Below are 20,484 nucleotides of genomic sequence, written 5' to 3' on the forward strand. Positions count from 1 at the left end.
TTGACATAAAATAATGCCTTAGACAATCTATTATGTGAGGTGCCTCAGAGAATAAATGTCTGATTTATGTGACTGCTCAGGCAAAGCTTTGGCAGAGAAAATTTATCTTATAGACATCTATGTGCTTTAAGATGTTAAACACTCAGGTGAAATGTGTGGGTTCTGAAAAACAGTAGTAGATTGATTCAAGTTGTGAAAGCTTAAGAAATTTTGCTAAAAATCATTAAATCCATTCTTAGTAAACTCTCCATGTTCTAAACATCTTCTCTTAAGAAGAAATAAAATGCATAAAATAATTTTAATTGGTATATGTTCATTGTTCATGATCACCTTCTAGGTCCTCTCTTTTTGAGAAAAATAAATTTTAAATTTTAACTTGTCAAAGACTTTGTTGCACTTACCTTGTCTGAATATGGAAGTTGTTTGTTGTTCCTGTGTGCTCATAATCATGAATGGCAGCTGCAAAAACCATCGCTAAAATTTCCAGTTCAGTGAGCCAATGCTAGCAAAGGAAGGAAACATCTCATCACATTCGACATCTTTATCATCATTTCTCTTTATGGGCAAGTCTTTAGTGTGTTCAGAATGCACAGTCATATAAAACAATGTGATATTTCTTTCATATGTTTTCCCTTTTCACTCAATTATGAATAATGGCTGCTTCATGAAATCAATGATTGTTTCATGCTTTGTAAGTTCAAATTTTAAAATTCAAAATATGATCACCTTTGCTTCTTAGAAAAGGAGTCTTTTTCCATTGTTTGAAAGGTTGACTGTAAATAATTTTGAGTTTACAACTTTACTAGTTTGGGGTCTTATGACATAAATTATAATATAATGGTCTTTAAAACATAGAGCTTACCCTCACTAAAATGTATATTTAGATAATTGTTGAAGACTCTATGAGAACAAATTTTCATTTAAAAGTAAAAAAACTTATTCTTTTCAAGAGAGAAACTGAACTTTGTTTTTAGATTTAAGGATGTGAAAAAATTTCTGAGGATTTACCCAGTTTTGTATTTATAGCACATATGTTACCATTCAGTGAAACTTGATAATGACAAAGGAAAGAATAATTGTTTTCATGTAAAATCCAGGTCCATCTATTCCATATACATTGACTCCTCTTTCATGAGCTGCCTGATGCCTTTTATCTACTGCTATAGCTTATAGAGTAATTGAATGCATTGTTTATCACTCATATTCTGTATGACACACAATCACACATGTGACAATTAAAAATCAATAAAACATAATAGAATCAAATTCACTGCCCCATTGCAGAAGGTAAGTTTCACATGTTCATTGATAAAACTGGGCAAGTGATTTCACACAGAATAGCTAAGACACCACAAGGCCATCAACAAATGTTCTTTTGGACAGTCCTGCAAGAAGATAGGACTTGCATTAGGAAAATGGGTTCTAAAGCGAGTTGGAGTTTTCTTTTGGACACTTTCCATACATATGAAAACACATAATCTAACCCCCCACACCCGTACATGCATACAAACATACATACATATATGCACATACATGCATATACATTCACACACATATGTTGAGTTTGAGAGTCAGATGAAATGAGGTTGAAAAGAGGATGAAGAGTCTGAAACCAACTGATGGTCTCCTTTAATTAAAAATGATGAATTCAGGTTTCATATAAAAGGCAGGCAGGAGCCACTGACGGCCTGTGAGTTGGCAATGGCAGTCTCTCGGGGCTCACTGAGCTGTGTTCCTCTCACAGAACCAACTGCAGAATTTGGCACATACCAGGAAACGTTGTTTGTAGAGTTGAAGCTCGTCAGTTTTGCATAAGAGGGAAGTAGGAGGGAGCAGTGGAAGAGAGCATATGATCAGTCAGTCCATGTGTCTCTCTTCGTCATCGGGAAAGTGAGATGTTTACTGTCTAAGCCACAGATCCCGTTAAAAATGGAATTAATGAGTGTTCGTCTGTGAGCTTCCAAAGTTTGGAGTAAATTTATTTGCTGTTCCTACCAAAGCTTTGTCCAATAGCTAAAGACAGAACAAATGACACTTTACTACAGTTATTACTTTATACTGCAAAGCATTAAATCTAGAAGATGACAGCTGGCATGCCTTCACTGACTACACTCGAAATATGAAAGCCCTAAATGCAGGCAATGACTTTCAGAGCCGAAGGAACTTAGCGTAACTAGGTGTTTGGTGCATGTAAACACTCACTTGAGAGTCATTAAAAGGAAGAAAGCGACCTTAGTAATAGCCTGTGTTAGACTGAGCTGGGACTGAGCCTCCAGAGTTCCCGCTGAGACCATGGAACTAGACACAATGAAGTGAGTAGAAATGAAATGAAAACAGTTGGTCCCCCAGCGATCCAGTGTTTTATTAAAGAAACATGGTTCTGAGGGAACGGAAGCCACCTGTCTTCTACAAGTATCTCATTGATTGTATTCAACTGGTTGGGGAAAAAAGCAACTTTCAATACCTACTATGATAATACTAAATATAAGGCTGCAAAGTAAATTTAGAGATGGAATTTCATCACAGGCTAGCTTATAATTATTTAAAATTATCTTTCTAGCTATCAAAATTGATTTTTAATGTATTTCCTGTTTTTCTCCTAGTTAATCTCTGCCTCCCACAAAGAGAAGTTTCTCTATGAACTCCACTTAAGTACTACTGTGTGATGGCCTTTTTGAATATGTTTATAGGAGAAAATAATTTGGGAATATAGAAATTTTCACATTCAATTGAAAAATATCTATTTTCATCTTAGTAAAATAATTTTGCAATGACTGCTAGCTCCTTCATTGCTGATTCACTTATTGCTGGTGGTGAACGTGTTTATAGCTAAGGAAACATTTAAATTTGTGGATTTCTAAAATAACTCTTGGGGACATACGAGATCAGATCATATCACGTTTCCCATCTGGAACAGAACTGAATACAACAATGGGGGTCTGCTGGTTCCTGAAGGGCAGAAATCTAAGGTTAAAATGATGAGCCATGAGCAATGTAGATTCTGCATCTCATCTAAGCTGTAGACAGTATGTGCCCTAGAGTAGGGCTCAGGCTAATGTATTCTTAAGTGGGCAGTCCTCGGGTTATAGCAGAAGGAAGTATTGAATACTCCTAGCTTACAGATCAATGACAGAGAGGAAGGAGCTAGAACTGTTATTAAATGGGCCTTTGAGATAATTCCATTATTTTTATACTTGTTCTATTTTCCACTCAGGAGATAAATATTTGTATCTTTATGTTGGCAGATAGCAGAGCTGAGTCCTGTGGAACTGGATCAACACACCAGAGGTTATACAGAGACGAGATCTGGGATTCAGATAACAAATTATTGTGTTTTCTTTTCTTCCTGTGGCTCACAGTAACTTTCATAGCTCAAGACAACTGCCCATATTCTGAGCTTTCAAAAGCAGAATTGGATATTTGAATGGGTAAAAGCTAATAGAACTGTAAGACTATGTTCACATTTGAATTGCTATGTATGTATGTGTGCATGTGTGATAAAGAATATGCTTGGGCTAGTCAGAATTTCAGATCAGAAGATCATGTTGACTTGGTTCTTAACAAAATTTCAAAGGGACATAATAACAATTTTAGCCTAAAGTGTTGGGGTTGGACATTTTTTTCTCTCCATTTTTTAAAATAAACTTGAATAGTTTGCTCTAATTTAACATAAAAAGGTATTACATCATGAAACCTGATAATATGTCTAGTATTATCAGCTGTTTATTTCAGGTACTACATATATAACATGCTTATAATGAGACTTAATGGCTCTTCATTACCAGCCTGTGAATTGCACAGTATTATTGACTCTGTTTTAGTGACAAGGAGACCAAAGCACAGAGCTAGCATTAGAAGTGGCAGGTAGTATTTTCAAAGCTGGCAGCAGCCTCCTAAGCCCATGCTCTTTCAAACAGTGTTGCTGGGGAAGCCATTACTACAGACCATGATACATTTTCTGTAGATTGATCAGAGGAAAATGGAGTCATCCCAAAGTGTGGGAGTTGGCGTCTGGGCCGTCGGTGGGTTGCAAGTTCCAGAGGAAAGACCGGAAGTCACCTCTCTTTCTTCTCGTGAGATCCTTAGAGAGAACGAATGCGACCAGCCACCAAGTATAAAAGTGCTTTGGCTAAGGCCCTAGAATGACCTTGTCTTTAAAAAGACGGTTGCAGGTAGCTTGGCATCACTCCATACGGCAATGGCTCTTTAGCAAATGGATTTTCTGTACATCGCTGTCACCATGGCATAGGTGACAAGTTAATCAAGGGGCAAAAGGAGAGAAAGGAGGCACAGCAGCTGCGCCAGCATCTAGTCCCTGCTTCTCTCCACGGCTGACTGTCAGGACTGAGGGCTTCCCTCTGATGTTAAAACACAGGGAGCTTCATCACAATTCCTTTCAGGCTGTGCTCCTCAGAACACCTTGCAGGTGACAGACACATTAGTCACCTGACAGCATGGCCTGGAACTGGAGTGCTCTATAAATGCCACTCTGATAAGACCAGCTCAAAATAGCAGGGAATCAACTCAACATTAAAAGGAATGAGTGACCTAGTATTTTCCATATCAAATCTGATGGGTGAGAAAAGACTTGAAGAGGTTTAGCTGGTATTTCTGTGATGCATTTTTATTTCAAAGATCAAAGTTGTTCAACTGTATGAAAAGTAGCATTCACCTAGCACTGCAGAAGAAAGCTTATTAAAACTACTTCCCCAAAACTGTCGAGGTGACAGTGTGATCTCATTTTGACAAAACACTCAACACATTCATGCATTCATTTCACCATAAAAATTGTATTCCATTGTAAAAATCGTTCTCTTTTGCTTTAATTAAATGCATTTTCTGGATTTTACTCAAGACTACCATTAGGTAATGGTAACCAGCAGACTAATTTTGTAATGGTCAAACTCACTGTTGACCCCACTGATATTTTGCTGAAGAATGATTAAAATCGGAAGCAAAGTGTCATGTCAATTTTGTTAAAAGGAAAGGAGTTACATCCACATCTGTGGTTTTCTCCAGAGTGACTCTGACCTGCACTAATGACTTCATTTTCTGGGTATTACGCAAGGAAGCAGGGGATGCGGGCTCAGATTACCCAGGCTTCAAGAGAACAGGAAAGGGCTTCAGATGCGCTGAACAAATCTTCCCTGTAAATCCAAGAGTAAAGTCACGTGGTAGATTTGAATTTCTCTGGCTGTCCACTAATGTGACACCTCACACCTTTTCAATGTAACCTTTGGACTTGAGATTCTCAGAATAGAAGAGATGTTTATTTGGTTCCTGTGTCCTTGTAGTAAGCAAAAGAAAACAACAAAATGTGTTTGGACATTTGTAAAGATATTGTAAAATAATGAAATTCTGACGCCCATGTCACATATTTTTTTTTTCAATTCACTTCACAACTGAGCAGCTATTGAGTTTGAGCCAAGTAGGCTTTGCATTTCCACTCCCTCTTCAGAAAACTAACCAGTTTCCACTTTAAGTGTGATCTAAATAAATCTTTATTTGTTGTTTTCAGTTAACTTTTTAAATGACTAAACTCTGGAAAGAGGGAATGTCAAACGTTTGAAAGAAAAATCGGCTCACCATGGGAATCAGGGCAGAGGCATTAGAAATCAGAGGCAAGAGTAGAACCCTAAGGCAATGTGTCCCACAGAAGGACACATTACTGCTCAGGAGGCCCTTCTTTCCATTCTGATAGGCCATGCACACTACAGCAAGTGGAAGTGGAGAATTCCAGAAAGAAGTGAGACAATGCAGCCTCATTCAACCTAAAGGCTTTGGGGAAACTCAGGTGCTCCATAGGGGCACTCGTTCATGTACAACTAGAAAGAAAAACAAAGACTCCCCAAAATGCTTCTTTTAGGACAGTTTTTGAAATGATTGCTTTGTTATAGAATGGGTATTTCTTCAGTCTAGTGAATATTTTAAATGTCTCTGAAGTACCCATCTGAGATTCCAGCCACCAGCCATCTCAATAACCAGTCACAAGAGTGACATCCTAGACCACAAGGCAGAAACATCCTCCGATGTTTCCAGTCATTGTTGCTAGCCAGCTGCTATCACATGGGAGACCTCAAGTGAAAGTCTCCTTGCTGGGACTCTTAACCACAGGCCTTTGAGAGAGAATAACACATTGTTGTTTTAAGCTGCTACATTCTGGATGATTTTTTTCACAGTAACAGATAATATGGGAGGCAGGGCAAGAGAGGGATCTGAGCCCAGAGCATTGAATGATCTGCAAAGTTTAGCAAACAAAGGAAAACAAAGAATAAAAAAATATTTGGTCAGTGTGTGACACTATAGGATGGACCCTTACAATTGACATTATATGTAGTATGAACACAATTAATTTGGGGGGCAGAGGGAAGCAACTATGATGATAATTTTCTGCATTAGAACCTTAGAAAATCATTTACCCACTACAAGTTGCCAAGCTCTTCAGGACTCTATACTAAAGCCCCAAAGGCTTTTCTTGGAACCCTAACCCTAACCGTGATATAGAGTGAGGAGGTTAACTGAGGGGCAGCTGATGAGTCCCATGTGGACAGTAGAAGGGGATAGAAACCACGTTATTGATACGTTGGCTTTCAATTCTGAGAATTGTAAGCCCTAAGTATTTAGCTCAAATCAACGCCACTTGCAGAAATTAATGACATTATTTCAGCCAGGACTGGCACATGAGAAATGGAGAAGGCACAGGACATGAGGATGGCTCTTCGCCTACACTCCTCACTGGCCACCTTAGGACGTCCTTCTTTTTCTCCTTCCAGTTGTCACTCTGAGCTAGAAGACTACAGAAATGCCTAGCTCTCTCAGGATCATCCATTACTGCTAGGCTAATATTTGTTGTGTTGAATTTCTTGTTCATTCGTTCATTAATTCAGGTGCAAAAACATAGAAAAGAATGTCTAGGGAACAGTCACATAAATAATTCCCCCAGCCCCCTCTAAGAGTATGTCTGATTCGCATTGTAAGCACAAGAGGAAAAGCCTTGAAGTTAGGAGAGCTAGAAGTGAGTGAGGAAAGAGTATTTATTTTTAACATATTCTGAAGACTTTTTCCTTTAGGTTAATTATTTTACTTTTTGGTTGATTCCTGTATAAAAGAGTTTACACAGGAAGAATGCAGAAACAACTACTCTGAAGCACAGCAGTTGCATGCCCAGCAGTAGATGGCCAATAGAAAATAGTACTCAACGGCACCTTTGCAGGGTCCTTGTCTCATAATGTTATATCAGGGATTTATTTAATTTTTTTTTAATTTTTATCTTATTATATATAATTTCTCTCTTTTTTAAAACCCTACAGGTCTTTTGTGTATGTATTATGGCTTCCAGTTCAGTGTTTTTATGGGATTTCTGAGTGTAAAAATAAAAGGGGTCTCTGTGTCTATATCTGTTTCTTGTGCCTTTTCTTGGGGCTTTCTTTCTGTATGTTTGTATCATCCTTTTCCAATGTGTAGTTTTTGTTTTATCTTGTCATATTTTTATTTTATTATTACCTTTGGAAGCCTGTTTGTTTTCTAATGAGAGACAGAAAGGGGATCGATCCATTTGGGAGATAGTAAGGGTGGAAAGGAACTGAGAAGAGTAGAGGGAGGGGAAATCAAGATATATTATGTGAGAAAAAATATCTATATTCTATTTTATAAGAAGATGTTTATTTGTATATACAGATAATGGACAAATGTCAGACCTCATAAAAATGTCTCAATCTAAACGCCCTCTTGGCCATATGGAGTGAATGGAAGAGAGAGAAGATAGAATCACTAACCATCCACACATGACTATCACTAGTCAAGTCTGAGAGAAGAAAGCTAAGAGATAAGCAGCCATTGGGTGCCATAATTATAATAATTACCCATATAACTATAGCTGCATACCAACTGTATACCAACTCTGATATTTCCTGATTGGATCAGAAAAACTTTTCTCACTGGTGTTAGGTCCATCTAAATGACCAACCACTTAATATCCTCCTGGTTTGCTTGTCACAAGATGATTAGTCAACAGTAATATCAAGCCACTGTGGAAGGCAGTTTATAAATCTCTTTCAATAAAAGGAAAAAAAAAGTACAAACAACAAAGAAAAAGAAAGAACATTCTACCGGTTCAAATTTTAGAAAACTAATATACTAGATATATTTTAATTGACTCTTTAGGTATGTTTTCTTTGACAGAATTAAAATATATTCTGAAAAATGTATAACTAATTTATAAAATCCCAGTGATTATTACATGTGTGTTAGTCATACATATGATGCTGTACACATATTTGTCCATGGCATTAGAGACAAGAGGAACTCAAGAGAATGATGTTGATGTTTCTACGGCAACACATTTCATTTATAAAGGGTTTCTTACCATGATACCTGTATGAAGCATTATGTAATGCACAGTTTGAGTGACATCAGCTGCATGGAATCAAATTATGATATGGATTTTTGTGCTTGCTGTAACCAATTTCTAAAGCTTCTGCAAAGGCAATTAGGCAAGAAACAGGAATCTGTGGAAAGTAAACATTATGATTATATTTTTGCTCAAATTGTTATCCCACATAAACATGAGCACAGTGTTTAGAAATGGAACAAATTAATGAATTAAATATGAGTAGTAATTTCAAGTAAATGTGATTAGTCTTGAAAAACTATATTATTGATATGTTAGTTTGAATTTGAGGACTATAGTACAAATGGAACAGCTCATACCATATAGCTCTGAAATTATATATCTTCCACAGTCAAGAAAAAAAGGATAGTACTTAAAAGTATAAAATGCCCCCAGTATAAGCCACAAGGTCTGGTTTTCCTATCTGTATGAGAAAATTGGTGGCCCTCCCAGTCTTTCCAGCCCTTCCAATTCATGATCCCTGAGCAAATGAAAGTTAGAGCCTCAGACTACTCAGAAATCTGAATCAAATCTGTTGTTTAGATGCTTTTAAGTGAAACCAATTGGAAGACACCTCCTTTCAGCCTAAGAAAAGCTTCCAGTAATGTAATACTGAGATCCCAGAGCCCCTGTGGTGAGTCAAGAAGATTGAGTGTTAAAGACTAGCCTATGCTACAAGGCAAATTCAAGGCTACCTTGGGCTACATAGAAAGACCATGCCTCAAAATAAAGAAAAGAAAGGGCTAGCTGTATAGTATGAGAGCCTTGGAATCCATTGCACTTCTTCAAGACATTGTATCTGTCCCAATAGGATTCTGTGAAGAATCCAGGAGGTGCCTGTTGGGATAAATGTTCCAGGTCTTGTGATGAAGACATGCAGTGAGCTGTGGGTGAGCGTATACCCTTAACTTGTGACCTGCTAAATCAATCTAAAGGCATTAATCAATGACTCAGTGTTTTGTGCCGTCATTCTTATTCAACTACCCGGTTCAACTCTGTTGAAGTTTCTGACCTTGAAGCGGTTGATAAGATCATATCTGGTAAACAGTTCATAAATCATAAACTTCAGACTATGCTCCCCGCTTGCTTCATTTAAGGCAAATACATCAAAAGACCATTTATCAACATCCTGTAGAAAAAAGAGTCGATATTTTAGATGGCAATAGCACATAATTATGCTGCTTCTCATGGAAAATTACTTAACAAATTAAGCATTGAACACACAACAGGTTACATTGCCGCTGAACATGTCAAACTACATTCTACTGGAGTCTGATGTGGCAGGGCTTCAGGAGTGAGGCTGACATGCATAATACAACACCAAGGCTTTTCTTCAAGGCCCAGGGTTATGAAGCTGATGTAATAAACTTGTGAAGAGTATAATGCAGCCTTCATCTTTGCTCTCTCCAACTTCCTGCCATAAATCATTTCCTAGACTGGCTCCATTTTAAGTCAGGCTAGCTAGTGTACGGGTGATGTCAGTTGAGAGATAGAGGGGAAATAGTCCTGGTCTTTGTTTCTACCCATCTGCTCACTTGCTTCTTTGCTTGGCATTTCAGCATAAAGAGTCAGTAATTTGGCTTAAAGCACTGATATTATCTGTCTTATTTTGGCATGTAAATTCCAGAGAGAAGCAGAGCCTTAGCCTCGCTGGCATGACCTAGGCTCACTCACTTAGAGATTCCTCCAGAAACAGTGAGAACAAGGAGTGGATCATTTGATTGAGGAGGGGGTCAGTTTGCCATTTCATACACATTTTTGGGGACATAGGCAGGTTTATAAGGGGACAGGTAACACTGGGTATGTATCCACTTAGTGGCATTGGGAGCAGCAAGTAGGGCTAACTGGCCACCACAGTCACCACACGGTTTTGCTGAAGAAAAACCTAAATGAGTACATCATGGTGTTCTAAAGCAGATCCTGGCTGTCAGTAAAGAACGCGTGGTGAACACATTCACACACACACACACACACACACACACACACACACACACAGAGGCAGATTCAGTGTTGGATAGTACGTGAACAATTTAAAGCAATGATTAATTTGTATGTGTGTCAACTCTATTCAGAGTTTCTTCCCTTTTATATGAACATTGCCATGGGAACCAACTTTATATGCTGTGAGATGCTGAAGCTAAGTCAAATCTGATGAAGCCTCTTTAAAAAAAGTGTCATAAAAAGGTGAAAGGGTAGCACCAAATGGTACTTTGTTATTTATGGGGGGGCTCTTTCAGGCTTCCCCATGCATATGGGGGTCAGAGGACAACTTTGTAGAATATGTTCTCTCCTTCCATCTTTAAGTGGGTCCCAGGGATTGAACTCAGGTCACCAGGCTTTTGTGGCAAACTCCTTTACCCACTGGACCATCTTGCCAGCCTTATTTAATCACTTAGAATCAAACACCAAGTAAGTCTTTCTTTGCTTGCATGCAATTGTTAAATCCCTCCCATTTGGCTCCAGTGGGATGCCTAAGCGCTTCTTTTTATCTCTTTGTAAATTAAAAATCTAAAATTCTTGTTAGAAGGAGTTTTAGCATTGCTAAAGCTCTAAGGATGGCAATAAATCTTTTATCAAATTCCAAAGCTAGCAAGGAAGAGCTGGTTCAGACCTTCAAGGCTTCCACTTAGAGGCTCAGCTAAGGGTCCCGCTGAGAAAATGAATACTTCTCAGTTGCTCATGGGGGCTTTACAGACAGTGGTGGTTTACACACACCTGCAGCAGATGTTTAGCACCCATGCTGTCTGGACTGGCCTGGAGGATTATCAGAAAACACATTACTAAAATGCTCTTTGCTCGGTGATGTTTACTCCCTCAACTTTACACTTCATATGGTTTTAATCAACTACGTTTCGCAAAATGATTGTGTTCATATACCAAAATATTTTAGTTGGTTTTTATGCAAATAATTTAAAATGAACAACAACAACAAAAAGGCCAGTTTTCTTTTACACAGTTGAAATAATGGGGATGGCAAAAATCTTTCAAAAACAGAGTAGTTAACATATTAATGTGGCACTAAAGTTACATGCTTGTCTTTATTGTAGTTTTGGAAGCATAAATACATTAAAACGCCTCATGAAAAATGAACAGTCTTTTAAAACTAATAACACTTAAATTCAATGTGCATGCGCAGACCCAAATAGAGAGTATGCTTAGGACAAAAGGAAACACAAAAACTAAGCATTGCCAATTTAAAATAGGAAATAAATTGTAAGACCAAAACAGGAACACTATTATCTTGCAGGTTAAGGTTTTTATTTGTAGTTAAAGAATGAGTTCCTGTTTGGACTGTGTTAAGTCCTTGCAAGTTAAGGTTTCTATTCGTAATTAAGAATCAGTTTCTGTTTCTTAAATCTGAAAACCTGTGAAGCATGTTTTTTAACCTGTATTAAACTTGCAACCCCATTCTCATGTATATATTCTTATCCCTGTTCCTTCCCTTCCATTGTGTCTTTCTCACAATGTAAAAGAACCAACTCTCTTACCCCTGTGAACACTTAATCTCTCCTGGAAAAGGGACCGCAAGACGTTGGAAGGGCTGCTCTCTAAAATCCTGACTTAGGAAGAGGGAGCCACACTGGCCAGTTCCTGGGGCTTGCTTCAATTGGGCAATCTTGGATTCGATCTTCCTCCTTAAAATTTCTAGGTTTAACCAAAGTAAGCCAAAATCTCTTGGTTAATATAAGAAAACCACCACTGTAAGGGTGTTTTAGGAGACAGAATTGAGTCTTCGGAACCATTAAGAGACAAAAAAAAAAAAAAAAAAAAAAAAAAAAAAGGACTTTAGAATGAACATCCTACAAGACTTTCCTACAGAACAAACAACTTTGAGCCAGGTACACCTGTGTGTTGTATGTCCCAAGTGTAAAATGGAGATGTGTGAGGCAGTAGCTTCCTCAGGCAGACTCTCACTTCGAGTCATTTCCTGCACACACAACACTGCAATCACACATGGGGCATGGGACAGGGCAGTCCAAGAGGAGACAGACACAAGACAAGAAAAATTTGGTTTGAGTTGGTTAGTTTTTTTTTATCAATTTTATAGTTTCTCAGACTTAAGATCTTGAATAACTTTCTTCTTTATGTTTTGTTACTTAAAAACACATTGAAATACCTTTTTAATACATAATATAGGCATAAAGATATGCATATTCTCAAACAATGCCATCTGAAAGTGGAATTCAAGAGCCAAGTAAGTAAAGCTTGAAGGAAAAGTTCATACACTGATGTGACCATGGAAGAGTGTGGATAGGTACTGACTGTTAGCATAAGTCACATAGATGTCGTAGAACTCTGTGCTGAGTCAAGGTTTGGGTTGCTTTACATTTAACAGATGCTCAAAATAATTTTTATATTGTAATATGTAGGATGCAGCAAAGACCTGCTCTCATTTTTTCCCCAGCCACTTGAGGAAAAAGAAATGCATGTGATTCTTTCACAATGGAAAACAGTTGAAATTTTTTCACCTTGAGTGTAGTTATGACAGCTGCAGGATATGCCAAACCAACCATGTGATAGCTCTTCCTGTACATCCTGAAAAAGACAGAATCATCCCATATTTAATATTCATTTGCTCAACACTTTCAGCTATTTTCTCAAATATCAAGAAAAGACAACTCTAGATTTCTTCACCTTGTACCCCCATGTTTGACAAAGCTGATAATAACAGCCCCATTGTTTCTTTGGGTAACATTTATCTACTCATCGCGACTCTGAGAAGTGATCTTAATTTCCATGAAAGACAGCTTTTCCTGAACTTCATGCAATTAACAAGTCGACTGTACTTTCCATGTACAGTGATACTTTTCACAGTCCATCCCATCTGTGAGAGCAGACTATTCTTTTTGTGTCATTTATATACCAAAAATTTTAGAGGCTGAATAGCATGGGCATGCTTCCATTTAGATTGATTGATTTGTGTTTATTTATTCCAGAATAGCTACTATCAGAGGGAAACAGCACCATCAGAATTTACACAGCTCTTTGTTAATGATATTATAAAAGGTTATATTGACAAAAGTAACTCAAGACTGTTCAAATTGCTGTCCAATATTGTTTAAGAAAGACTATTCTGAGAAAATGTCCCTTCTGGTTCCATAATAATAACAACAGCAGCATACTCTTATTTATTTGTAACTTGTTTGTTTCTAATAGGAAGCTAAGTTAATGAAAATCAAATACCAGGTAGAGTCTAGTCAAGAAGACCTAACACAGATAAAAGCAATCAGCCATTATCAGAAGTGTGAAGGATTTGACACTACTCCTCATGGTTCTGGAAAGACATCACTCAAGTATCAACTGGCTGTTGCATTTATATCCAAGTGGCACACAACAAGCTGTGCTCCTTAGACTACATTGCTATCTCCAGAACATAAAGAAAACACTATAATTTGATTAAATATGACTGATGTGGTCAGTATTAGAAATAGTCAAGGGAAAGCTGGGTGGTGGTGGCACATGCCTTTAATCCCAGCACTCAGGAGGCAGAGGCAGAGGCAGGTGGATCTCTGAGTCCAATGCCAGCCTGGTCTACAAAGGGAGTTCTAGGACAGCAAGGGCTACACAGAGAAACTCTGTCTTGAAAAAAAGAGAGAGAGAAAGAAAAAAGAAAGAAAGAAAAAAGGAAAAAAGGGAAGGAAGAAAAGAAAGAGTCAAGGGGAAAATATTCTTCATTTTTTAAAAAATACAAATCCCTGTGGACACATAAAAATATTTTTCAATCTGTGTTCCATGAATTAAAAATTCAGAAAACACATTGCTGTGAAAAATAATAGTTAAAAAAACTAGTAGTTTATTGTGCTTTCCTTTTAAACACTGACTTCATGGGAGCTCAGAATTGAAAATGTGTTTAATTATGTCTTTAGTCTACTCTTTCTTAAAAAAGCATCTCCCCATTTCAGTACAGAAACATGGGCACTTTACTTTTCTGTTTCAATTTCACATTTACTTTAAGTAATCATGGTATTTTCAGATGTGGGTGATCAGTATAGCAACAAAATTCTTTATTGAAAAACCTCAGGAGAGTTTACAATTAAAAGGCTTTTATTAATTACCCCATAGAGATAAGCATAATTACTCTAATCCTGCAGAGCAAGGAAAGCACTAATCACACAACAAAGGATCCAGAAAGCATTTACTGTTAATAAAGACACTTAGTTGTGGATTAAGAAAACAATCTTTATCTACCTATTTTTTCCATCATTATCATGACGAAAAGAAGCATGGGGTGAGAAGGAGCAATGAACAGGGAAATGATCAATACAAAAGCTAATTAGCACACTTTAAGCATTAAGCAGTATCAAATCATTGTGATTTCCTGGCATGTGAGGGAAAGGAGGATGCACAGAGAACCATGCTTTGAATCATAAGATAGCCACTTGATGGCTATGTGGCATTCAGAACAATCTTTAATAGTTCATTTAAAAAAGGAGAATCATAAGCTCTCTGTGGAGAATAAAGAAGTAAATGCTGGGTCTAATCTAATAAAAACCCAACTGAAGAGAGCTGCTACCACTATTACCATAACTATCTTCGTTATCTCCCAGACAATCCTGTTGCTTCCTATTCTCACATAACTCAGAGCTCCATGGGCCCAGTGACTGCTCTGATACCACCAAACATCCTAGATTAGGAAATGGGCTGTAAACATGAGTACTACCTTTTATATGGAATGAAAAGAGGCAGGGACGATTGCCCTCTTATAATAATTTAAAAAGAAACATTTCTGTATGATCTGAACCTTCCTAATCCTATCATCGGGGACAGAAATATAAAATAGTAATTTTTTTATTATAGTCAATAAAAAGGAAAATCAACACGACCGCTCCAGGAGTGTGAGTGTGTGCAGAGGTCTTCATGCACCTGTTGTCTCATTAAACAGGGGACATGCCATACATATCTGAAAAAGACCAATGAATTTCCCAGAATCCAATAGGTGGTAAAGTCCAAGTGAAATAATAAGGGATTACTTTTGAAGGTTTCTCTAAAACTATGAAATATAATTCCAAACCTGAAAAGAAACAAAGAGAAGTACCCTTACACTCATCACAATCCCAAATAACATTTGGACAAATAATTGCCAGGACTTGCTGAGGTATTTAAACTTGGGAGGGAGATTTTGTTGGGGGAAGCAAAAGGACTTATATTTCCAGGACTGAAGGTTTCAAGATAAATAATATCAATAATGGAGTTTGATATTGATAGATCAAGATTTATTTCTAAATACTCTAAGTATGTTAATTTATAATAGTTAAATTTTCATATTAGTTACCTTCTGCAAATTTTGATATTTCTATTTGGAAAGGAGGTTTAATTTGTATGGCATCACATATGAAAAGAATAGAAACTTACCAGGTCAATATATGAGTCCTGAATTCATAACCCTGTTTCGAATAAATGCACATTCAGCTAGACCTCACCCACAGTTTGCATTGGTTTTCAGCTTGCCAAGGTTTGCAATATTTTAAACAAGAAAGATAACTTGCATTCCCTCAGCAAGCCAAGTATGCCGTTTCATCTGAGACTCTCTGAAACATTACTTAGATGTTTTTAATTTGATGCCATGGGAAATCAGTAATACTCATACTAAAGGACATTCTCCTCAACCCACCCTCCTTGCTTCAGACTTCTGTTAGAATAAGTCGATACAGCAGACAAGGCTGCACCCTGTCACTCACTAGAATATCTTTAGTATTCTTTTATCTTAAGCCAAGCAGATATGACTGAGAAGCTAGCAAAGTAGTTTGAATAACTCACTAGATGTGCTTTTGGGTTGTAGCCTCATGAAATAAGCTATGAGAAGTATTATCTCTACAGTCTTAACACATCTTTAAGTTGAATTTGCAATAGCAGTCTTGTTATACCTTCTTACTTACATTTTGAAAATCCAGTATCCTTTCCATTGTTCCTTGGAGTGTAAACGATTCTTCAAAATATTGAAAGATGAAAAAAAATGACCAGAATTCACTTCAATGTAAATGGTGCCAAAGCTGAGCATGGTGACAATAAGCCTGTAGCCCTTACTCTCCAGAAACTTGAGGCAGGAGAATTGAAAATTCAAGGCCACCCTGACCTAACCAGTCACTGTCTCAGAAATAGTGTCCTGATATATAATAGTTATCTGTCCTTCAATCTGGTCAGTTTCAAAAATATTAAAATTGCCTCTTTACATATAATTAAATACGCTACTTTTTAACCTGAGGAATTCCTGGTAAATGCTTCTCCGTTTTGCCAGACTTGTTTATACTTGGTAGTTGTGAAACATCTTATTTCATATAAAGAAAAGTTGCCTTTTCTCTTAAAGATTAAAAAACAACATGTGAAACTCGGCGATATTAATATGTGTAAATGCTGAAAACTCTGGTGACCTCCATGGTATCAAGGATCTTCTTTCAGTGACATAAAACATAAGTTCTCCAAAGCGGAAGTGAGAGAGATTTCATCTCATAATAAAAACAGAGGAAGAAGGAGGTCTTTTCTACTTAGGACAAAAAAGACTCACTTGACTTTGAAATAAAGATTACTGCCCATTATAGGATTTTTTTGGGGGGTATTGTAATTTGCCTACATAAAATTGATTAATAACCTGTGAACATGTTAGAATTGTTTGTAAACACTTATCTACAAGGCTGTATTTCAAAATGGGTATGATTTCAGTCTTCCTGTCAGCCTTATAGAAAGAAAAAGAAAACATCCAAGACACAGTGCTTTTGTTGTGGTCATGTTCATCACAAGTCCAAACTGTCCCCTCTAGTTAGACTTGGGATGGTAAGTGCCCTCCACAGATGTAATGTGGACCCTTAGGACTTGGAAGGACTCAATACGCTTGCTGCCCTTCAGTTTCTCTTATCTTGGGATGGGAACCATGCTGCTTACCTTTCCACAAAAATTCCAGCCTGAACAGCATGGACAATGCTTCGAAACCTTGGTTTTTCCTCGTTTTTCTTTTTCATCAACCCCATTTTCCGCGTAAAGGTAGAAGCCAACCAATCTCGGACTTCCAGTGGGACTGAGTCAGTCTGAATGTCGCTGAGCTCATCTTCAGTGTCCAGAAGCCGTCTACAAACACATGCACAGGTAAACACTGGGGAAGGGGAGCAAAGACTAACAAAGAAACAAGCATCACAATGTTTTCTTTCTTTCTCTCTCCCCCCTCTCTGTCTCTCTGTCTCTCTCTTTCTCTCTTTTCCTCCCTTCTTCCCTTCCTTTCTTCCTTTCTTTGTAATGGCACATCATTCTCTAATTATTCCTTAACACAAACTGTTTATAAAAACTGAGTTAACATTTAGAAAGCCCTTGAGTTTTCAAGCTGATCACTTGCTGGAGGCATCAAATGATTCGTGGTAGCATCTGCTGCTTCCCAAATATTGAGGAACAGTATTAGCAACAATTAAGTATCAGTTGTCAGTCTCATGAATATGCCATTCTTATGGGGATTAAAACAAAGAAAGATAGGAAAGAAAAGTCGTAGGTGTGTGCTACTGAGGAAGTGATTAGAACAGGAAGAAAGGAAGTTGAGGCCATAATAACTCTTATATTTCATTTTTCTACATAGTACAGATAGTAAGTGATATTTGAATTTTTAATGGTTTCAAAAGTCATTCATATGTGCTATTTCATTGAGTAAGTTCTTCAAATTAACTTAAGAATTCTAAAATAATCTTTCTAAAAATATTACAAATTTTAAAACAAAAAAACTATTAAAAAAACATTTAAAAGGGCAGGGAAAAAGACCAGTGAGATGGCTCAGTAGGTAAAGGACTTGCCATGAAAACCTGAGTTCAATCCCCAGAACCCATGTGGAAAGAGAAAACAGACTCCTGAAAATTGTCCTGAGACTGAGCTTCATGTGTGTATTGCAGCTTTCATGCACACACACACACACACACACACACACACACACACACACACACACACACATCATATACACTTATATAAGCAATAATAAATTGCATTTTAAAATAAAAATAAATGGTTGGTCTCTTAGTATCCATGGGGAATTAAGAATGTTCTCTTACCCTTAGGATGCCCAGATCCTCACAGGCTCAAGTCCCATTTATAAAACATCAGGTTATTTGCATGTAACCTATGAGCTCTCCCATGATTACCTTAACTAAGTTCTCCATTTAATATAATACCTAATAAAATGTACATGTCATACATCTATATCTCTATATCCCTGTATCTCATCTATCTATCTATAGTGATATTGTGTCCCCCAATATATTATGTACCCCAATAAATTTTTCTGGGGTCAGAGAACAGAATAGCCACTATATAGACATAGAGGCAAGGAAATGGTGTCACACATACCTTTAATCCCAGCACTTGGGATGCAGAGATCCATCCAGATCTCTGTGAGTTCAAGGCCACCCTGGAAACAGCCAGGCATGGTGACACACACCTTTAATCCCAGGAAGTGATGGCAGGAAGCAGAAAGGTATATAAGGCATGAAGGCCAGGAACTAGAGGCTTTTAAGCTTTTAGGCTTTTTTAGCAGCAGTTCAGCAGAGACACTTTTGGGTGAGAACTCAGAGGCTTCCAGTCTGAGGAAACAGGATTGGCTGAGGATTTGGCGAGGTAAGGTTGGTTGTGGCTTGTTCTGTCTCTCTGATCTTTCAGAATTTATCCCAATAGCTGGCACTGAGTTTTTTTTATTAATAACACCATTTAAGATTCGTGTTACATCTATCTATCTATCTATCTATCTATCTATCTATCTATCTATCTATCGATCAGTTGATAGATAGATATGTACATATATATCTGTCATACTGTGTTGGAAGAATGACAAAACAAAAAGATTGTACACGTTCAGTCCAGATGCAATTTCTTTTCCTGAAAACTTTTAATACTGAGTTGTTTGAACCCACAGCTATGGTGTGCAAAATACCAAGGGCTATGTTGAAAGCTCATTTCAGGAGACTAGCCTCTCTAAGCAGGTGAAACACTGCCAGTCAAGAGCTAACTTTAGTATAAGGGTGAAGATTTTGTGGGTTTAGAACTTCTGATCAAGACCCAAGTGTCCTAGCACTTGAGAGGCTAAGGTTCCTGGTGGCAAGTTTGAGGCCAACCAGGGGCCAGCTTAAGATGAAATTTTGCCTCTATAAAGCCAAAACAACATAGAGGACTGCTGGCCAAGGACATCAACAGAGTTGAACGGAGACAGTGCAAACTAACTTCTGAGAAGTGACGTGGACTGGTTGATAAGAAGCCATAGCTGCCACAGAGGAGGGTGCTAAGGAAACATCCTGACTGAAGGCCTGTCAGAGTCTGTAACTGAGAGCTTCCTAAAAACTTGAACAGAAAATAATAAATGAAAGATTCCCCACTAGGTACAAACCCAGCAACACACACCAGCCTACTTTGCCTACTGAGTACAAACTAGCTTGTCCTGCATCTGAATTGACCATACCCTTGACAGTGTACCAGATCAATAACCCATATATCCTTGGCACACTTTATCTTTGAACTTTGTGTTCTGTAAATCAACATGATCCTTTAATAGGCCCCCTCTGTGTATTGCTTCCTTCTGTACACACATATAATACTTATTTTTCATGATACTAAATAAGTACAAATGTATTTATGAAACACCTTAGTAAAAATAAACACTACATAAGTGCTGGAGTTACAAAACTACATGTACACATAAGATAAAAGATATACAGTTGAATATTCATACTGATTAATACTCACTTTGTGATTTTTTTAAGTTTCTTTTGCTTCTTGTGTTTGAATGAGTTTAATTTAACACTAGACCACTGACACTGTAATTCAAAGTAAAGTTTTTTTATGGCTCTTTTGCCCATTTTGAGTTAGAGCCCTTAGCCCATTTTAGCATAATGTTATAATACATGACTTGAAATTTTCATTACTTAAAGATTATGCCATTTCTATTATGTCTTATGCAGTGATCAACTAAAACTACAGAGCAGGGCAGGTGGAACAGGAGCCATTGTGTTGTAATCCTGTGATGTCACCACATTCCTCGCATTCTCCCCTCCCTGTTCTTATCAGCTGATTGAAACAGAATGCCAGGTGGGTAGTAACTGTTGTCCATTTCTCCACCACAAATTTGTATTGGGGCCTTG

At 37.5% G+C, this 20,484-nt stretch overlaps 1 protein-coding gene and 1 long non-coding RNA gene across 2 annotated transcripts in view; one reads left to right on the forward strand and one right to left on the reverse strand.

Annotated features, from left to right (window-relative positions):
* The window catches only part of Pde1a (phosphodiesterase 1A), a 65,017-nt gene extending 44,650 nt beyond the window's left edge, over positions 1-20,367 (reverse strand). Inside the window, 7 exon segments of the mRNA XM_059260788.1 lie at positions 402-502; positions 8,366-8,422; positions 8,424-8,507; positions 9,402-9,518; positions 12,859-12,925; positions 17,267-17,449; positions 20,090-20,367. Of these exon segments, the coding sequence (XP_059116771.1) occupies positions 402-502; positions 8,366-8,422; positions 8,424-8,507; positions 9,402-9,518; positions 12,859-12,925; positions 17,267-17,449; positions 20,090-20,202 (722 nt within the window). The 5' untranslated portion in view covers positions 20,203-20,367.
* The window catches only part of LOC131909287 (uncharacterized), a 53,560-nt gene continuing 53,171 nt past the window's right edge, over positions 20,096-20,484 (forward strand). Inside the window, exon 1 of the long non-coding RNA XR_009378818.1 lies at positions 20,096-20,431. This is a non-coding gene — a long non-coding RNA (uncharacterized LOC131909287). The remainder of the gene's footprint in view (positions 20,432-20,484) is intronic.

Source organism: Peromyscus eremicus, chromosome 4, assembly GCF_949786415.1.
Source record: "Peromyscus eremicus chromosome 4, PerEre_H2_v1, whole genome shotgun sequence".
NCBI lineage: Eukaryota > Metazoa > Chordata > Mammalia > Rodentia > Cricetidae > Peromyscus > Peromyscus eremicus.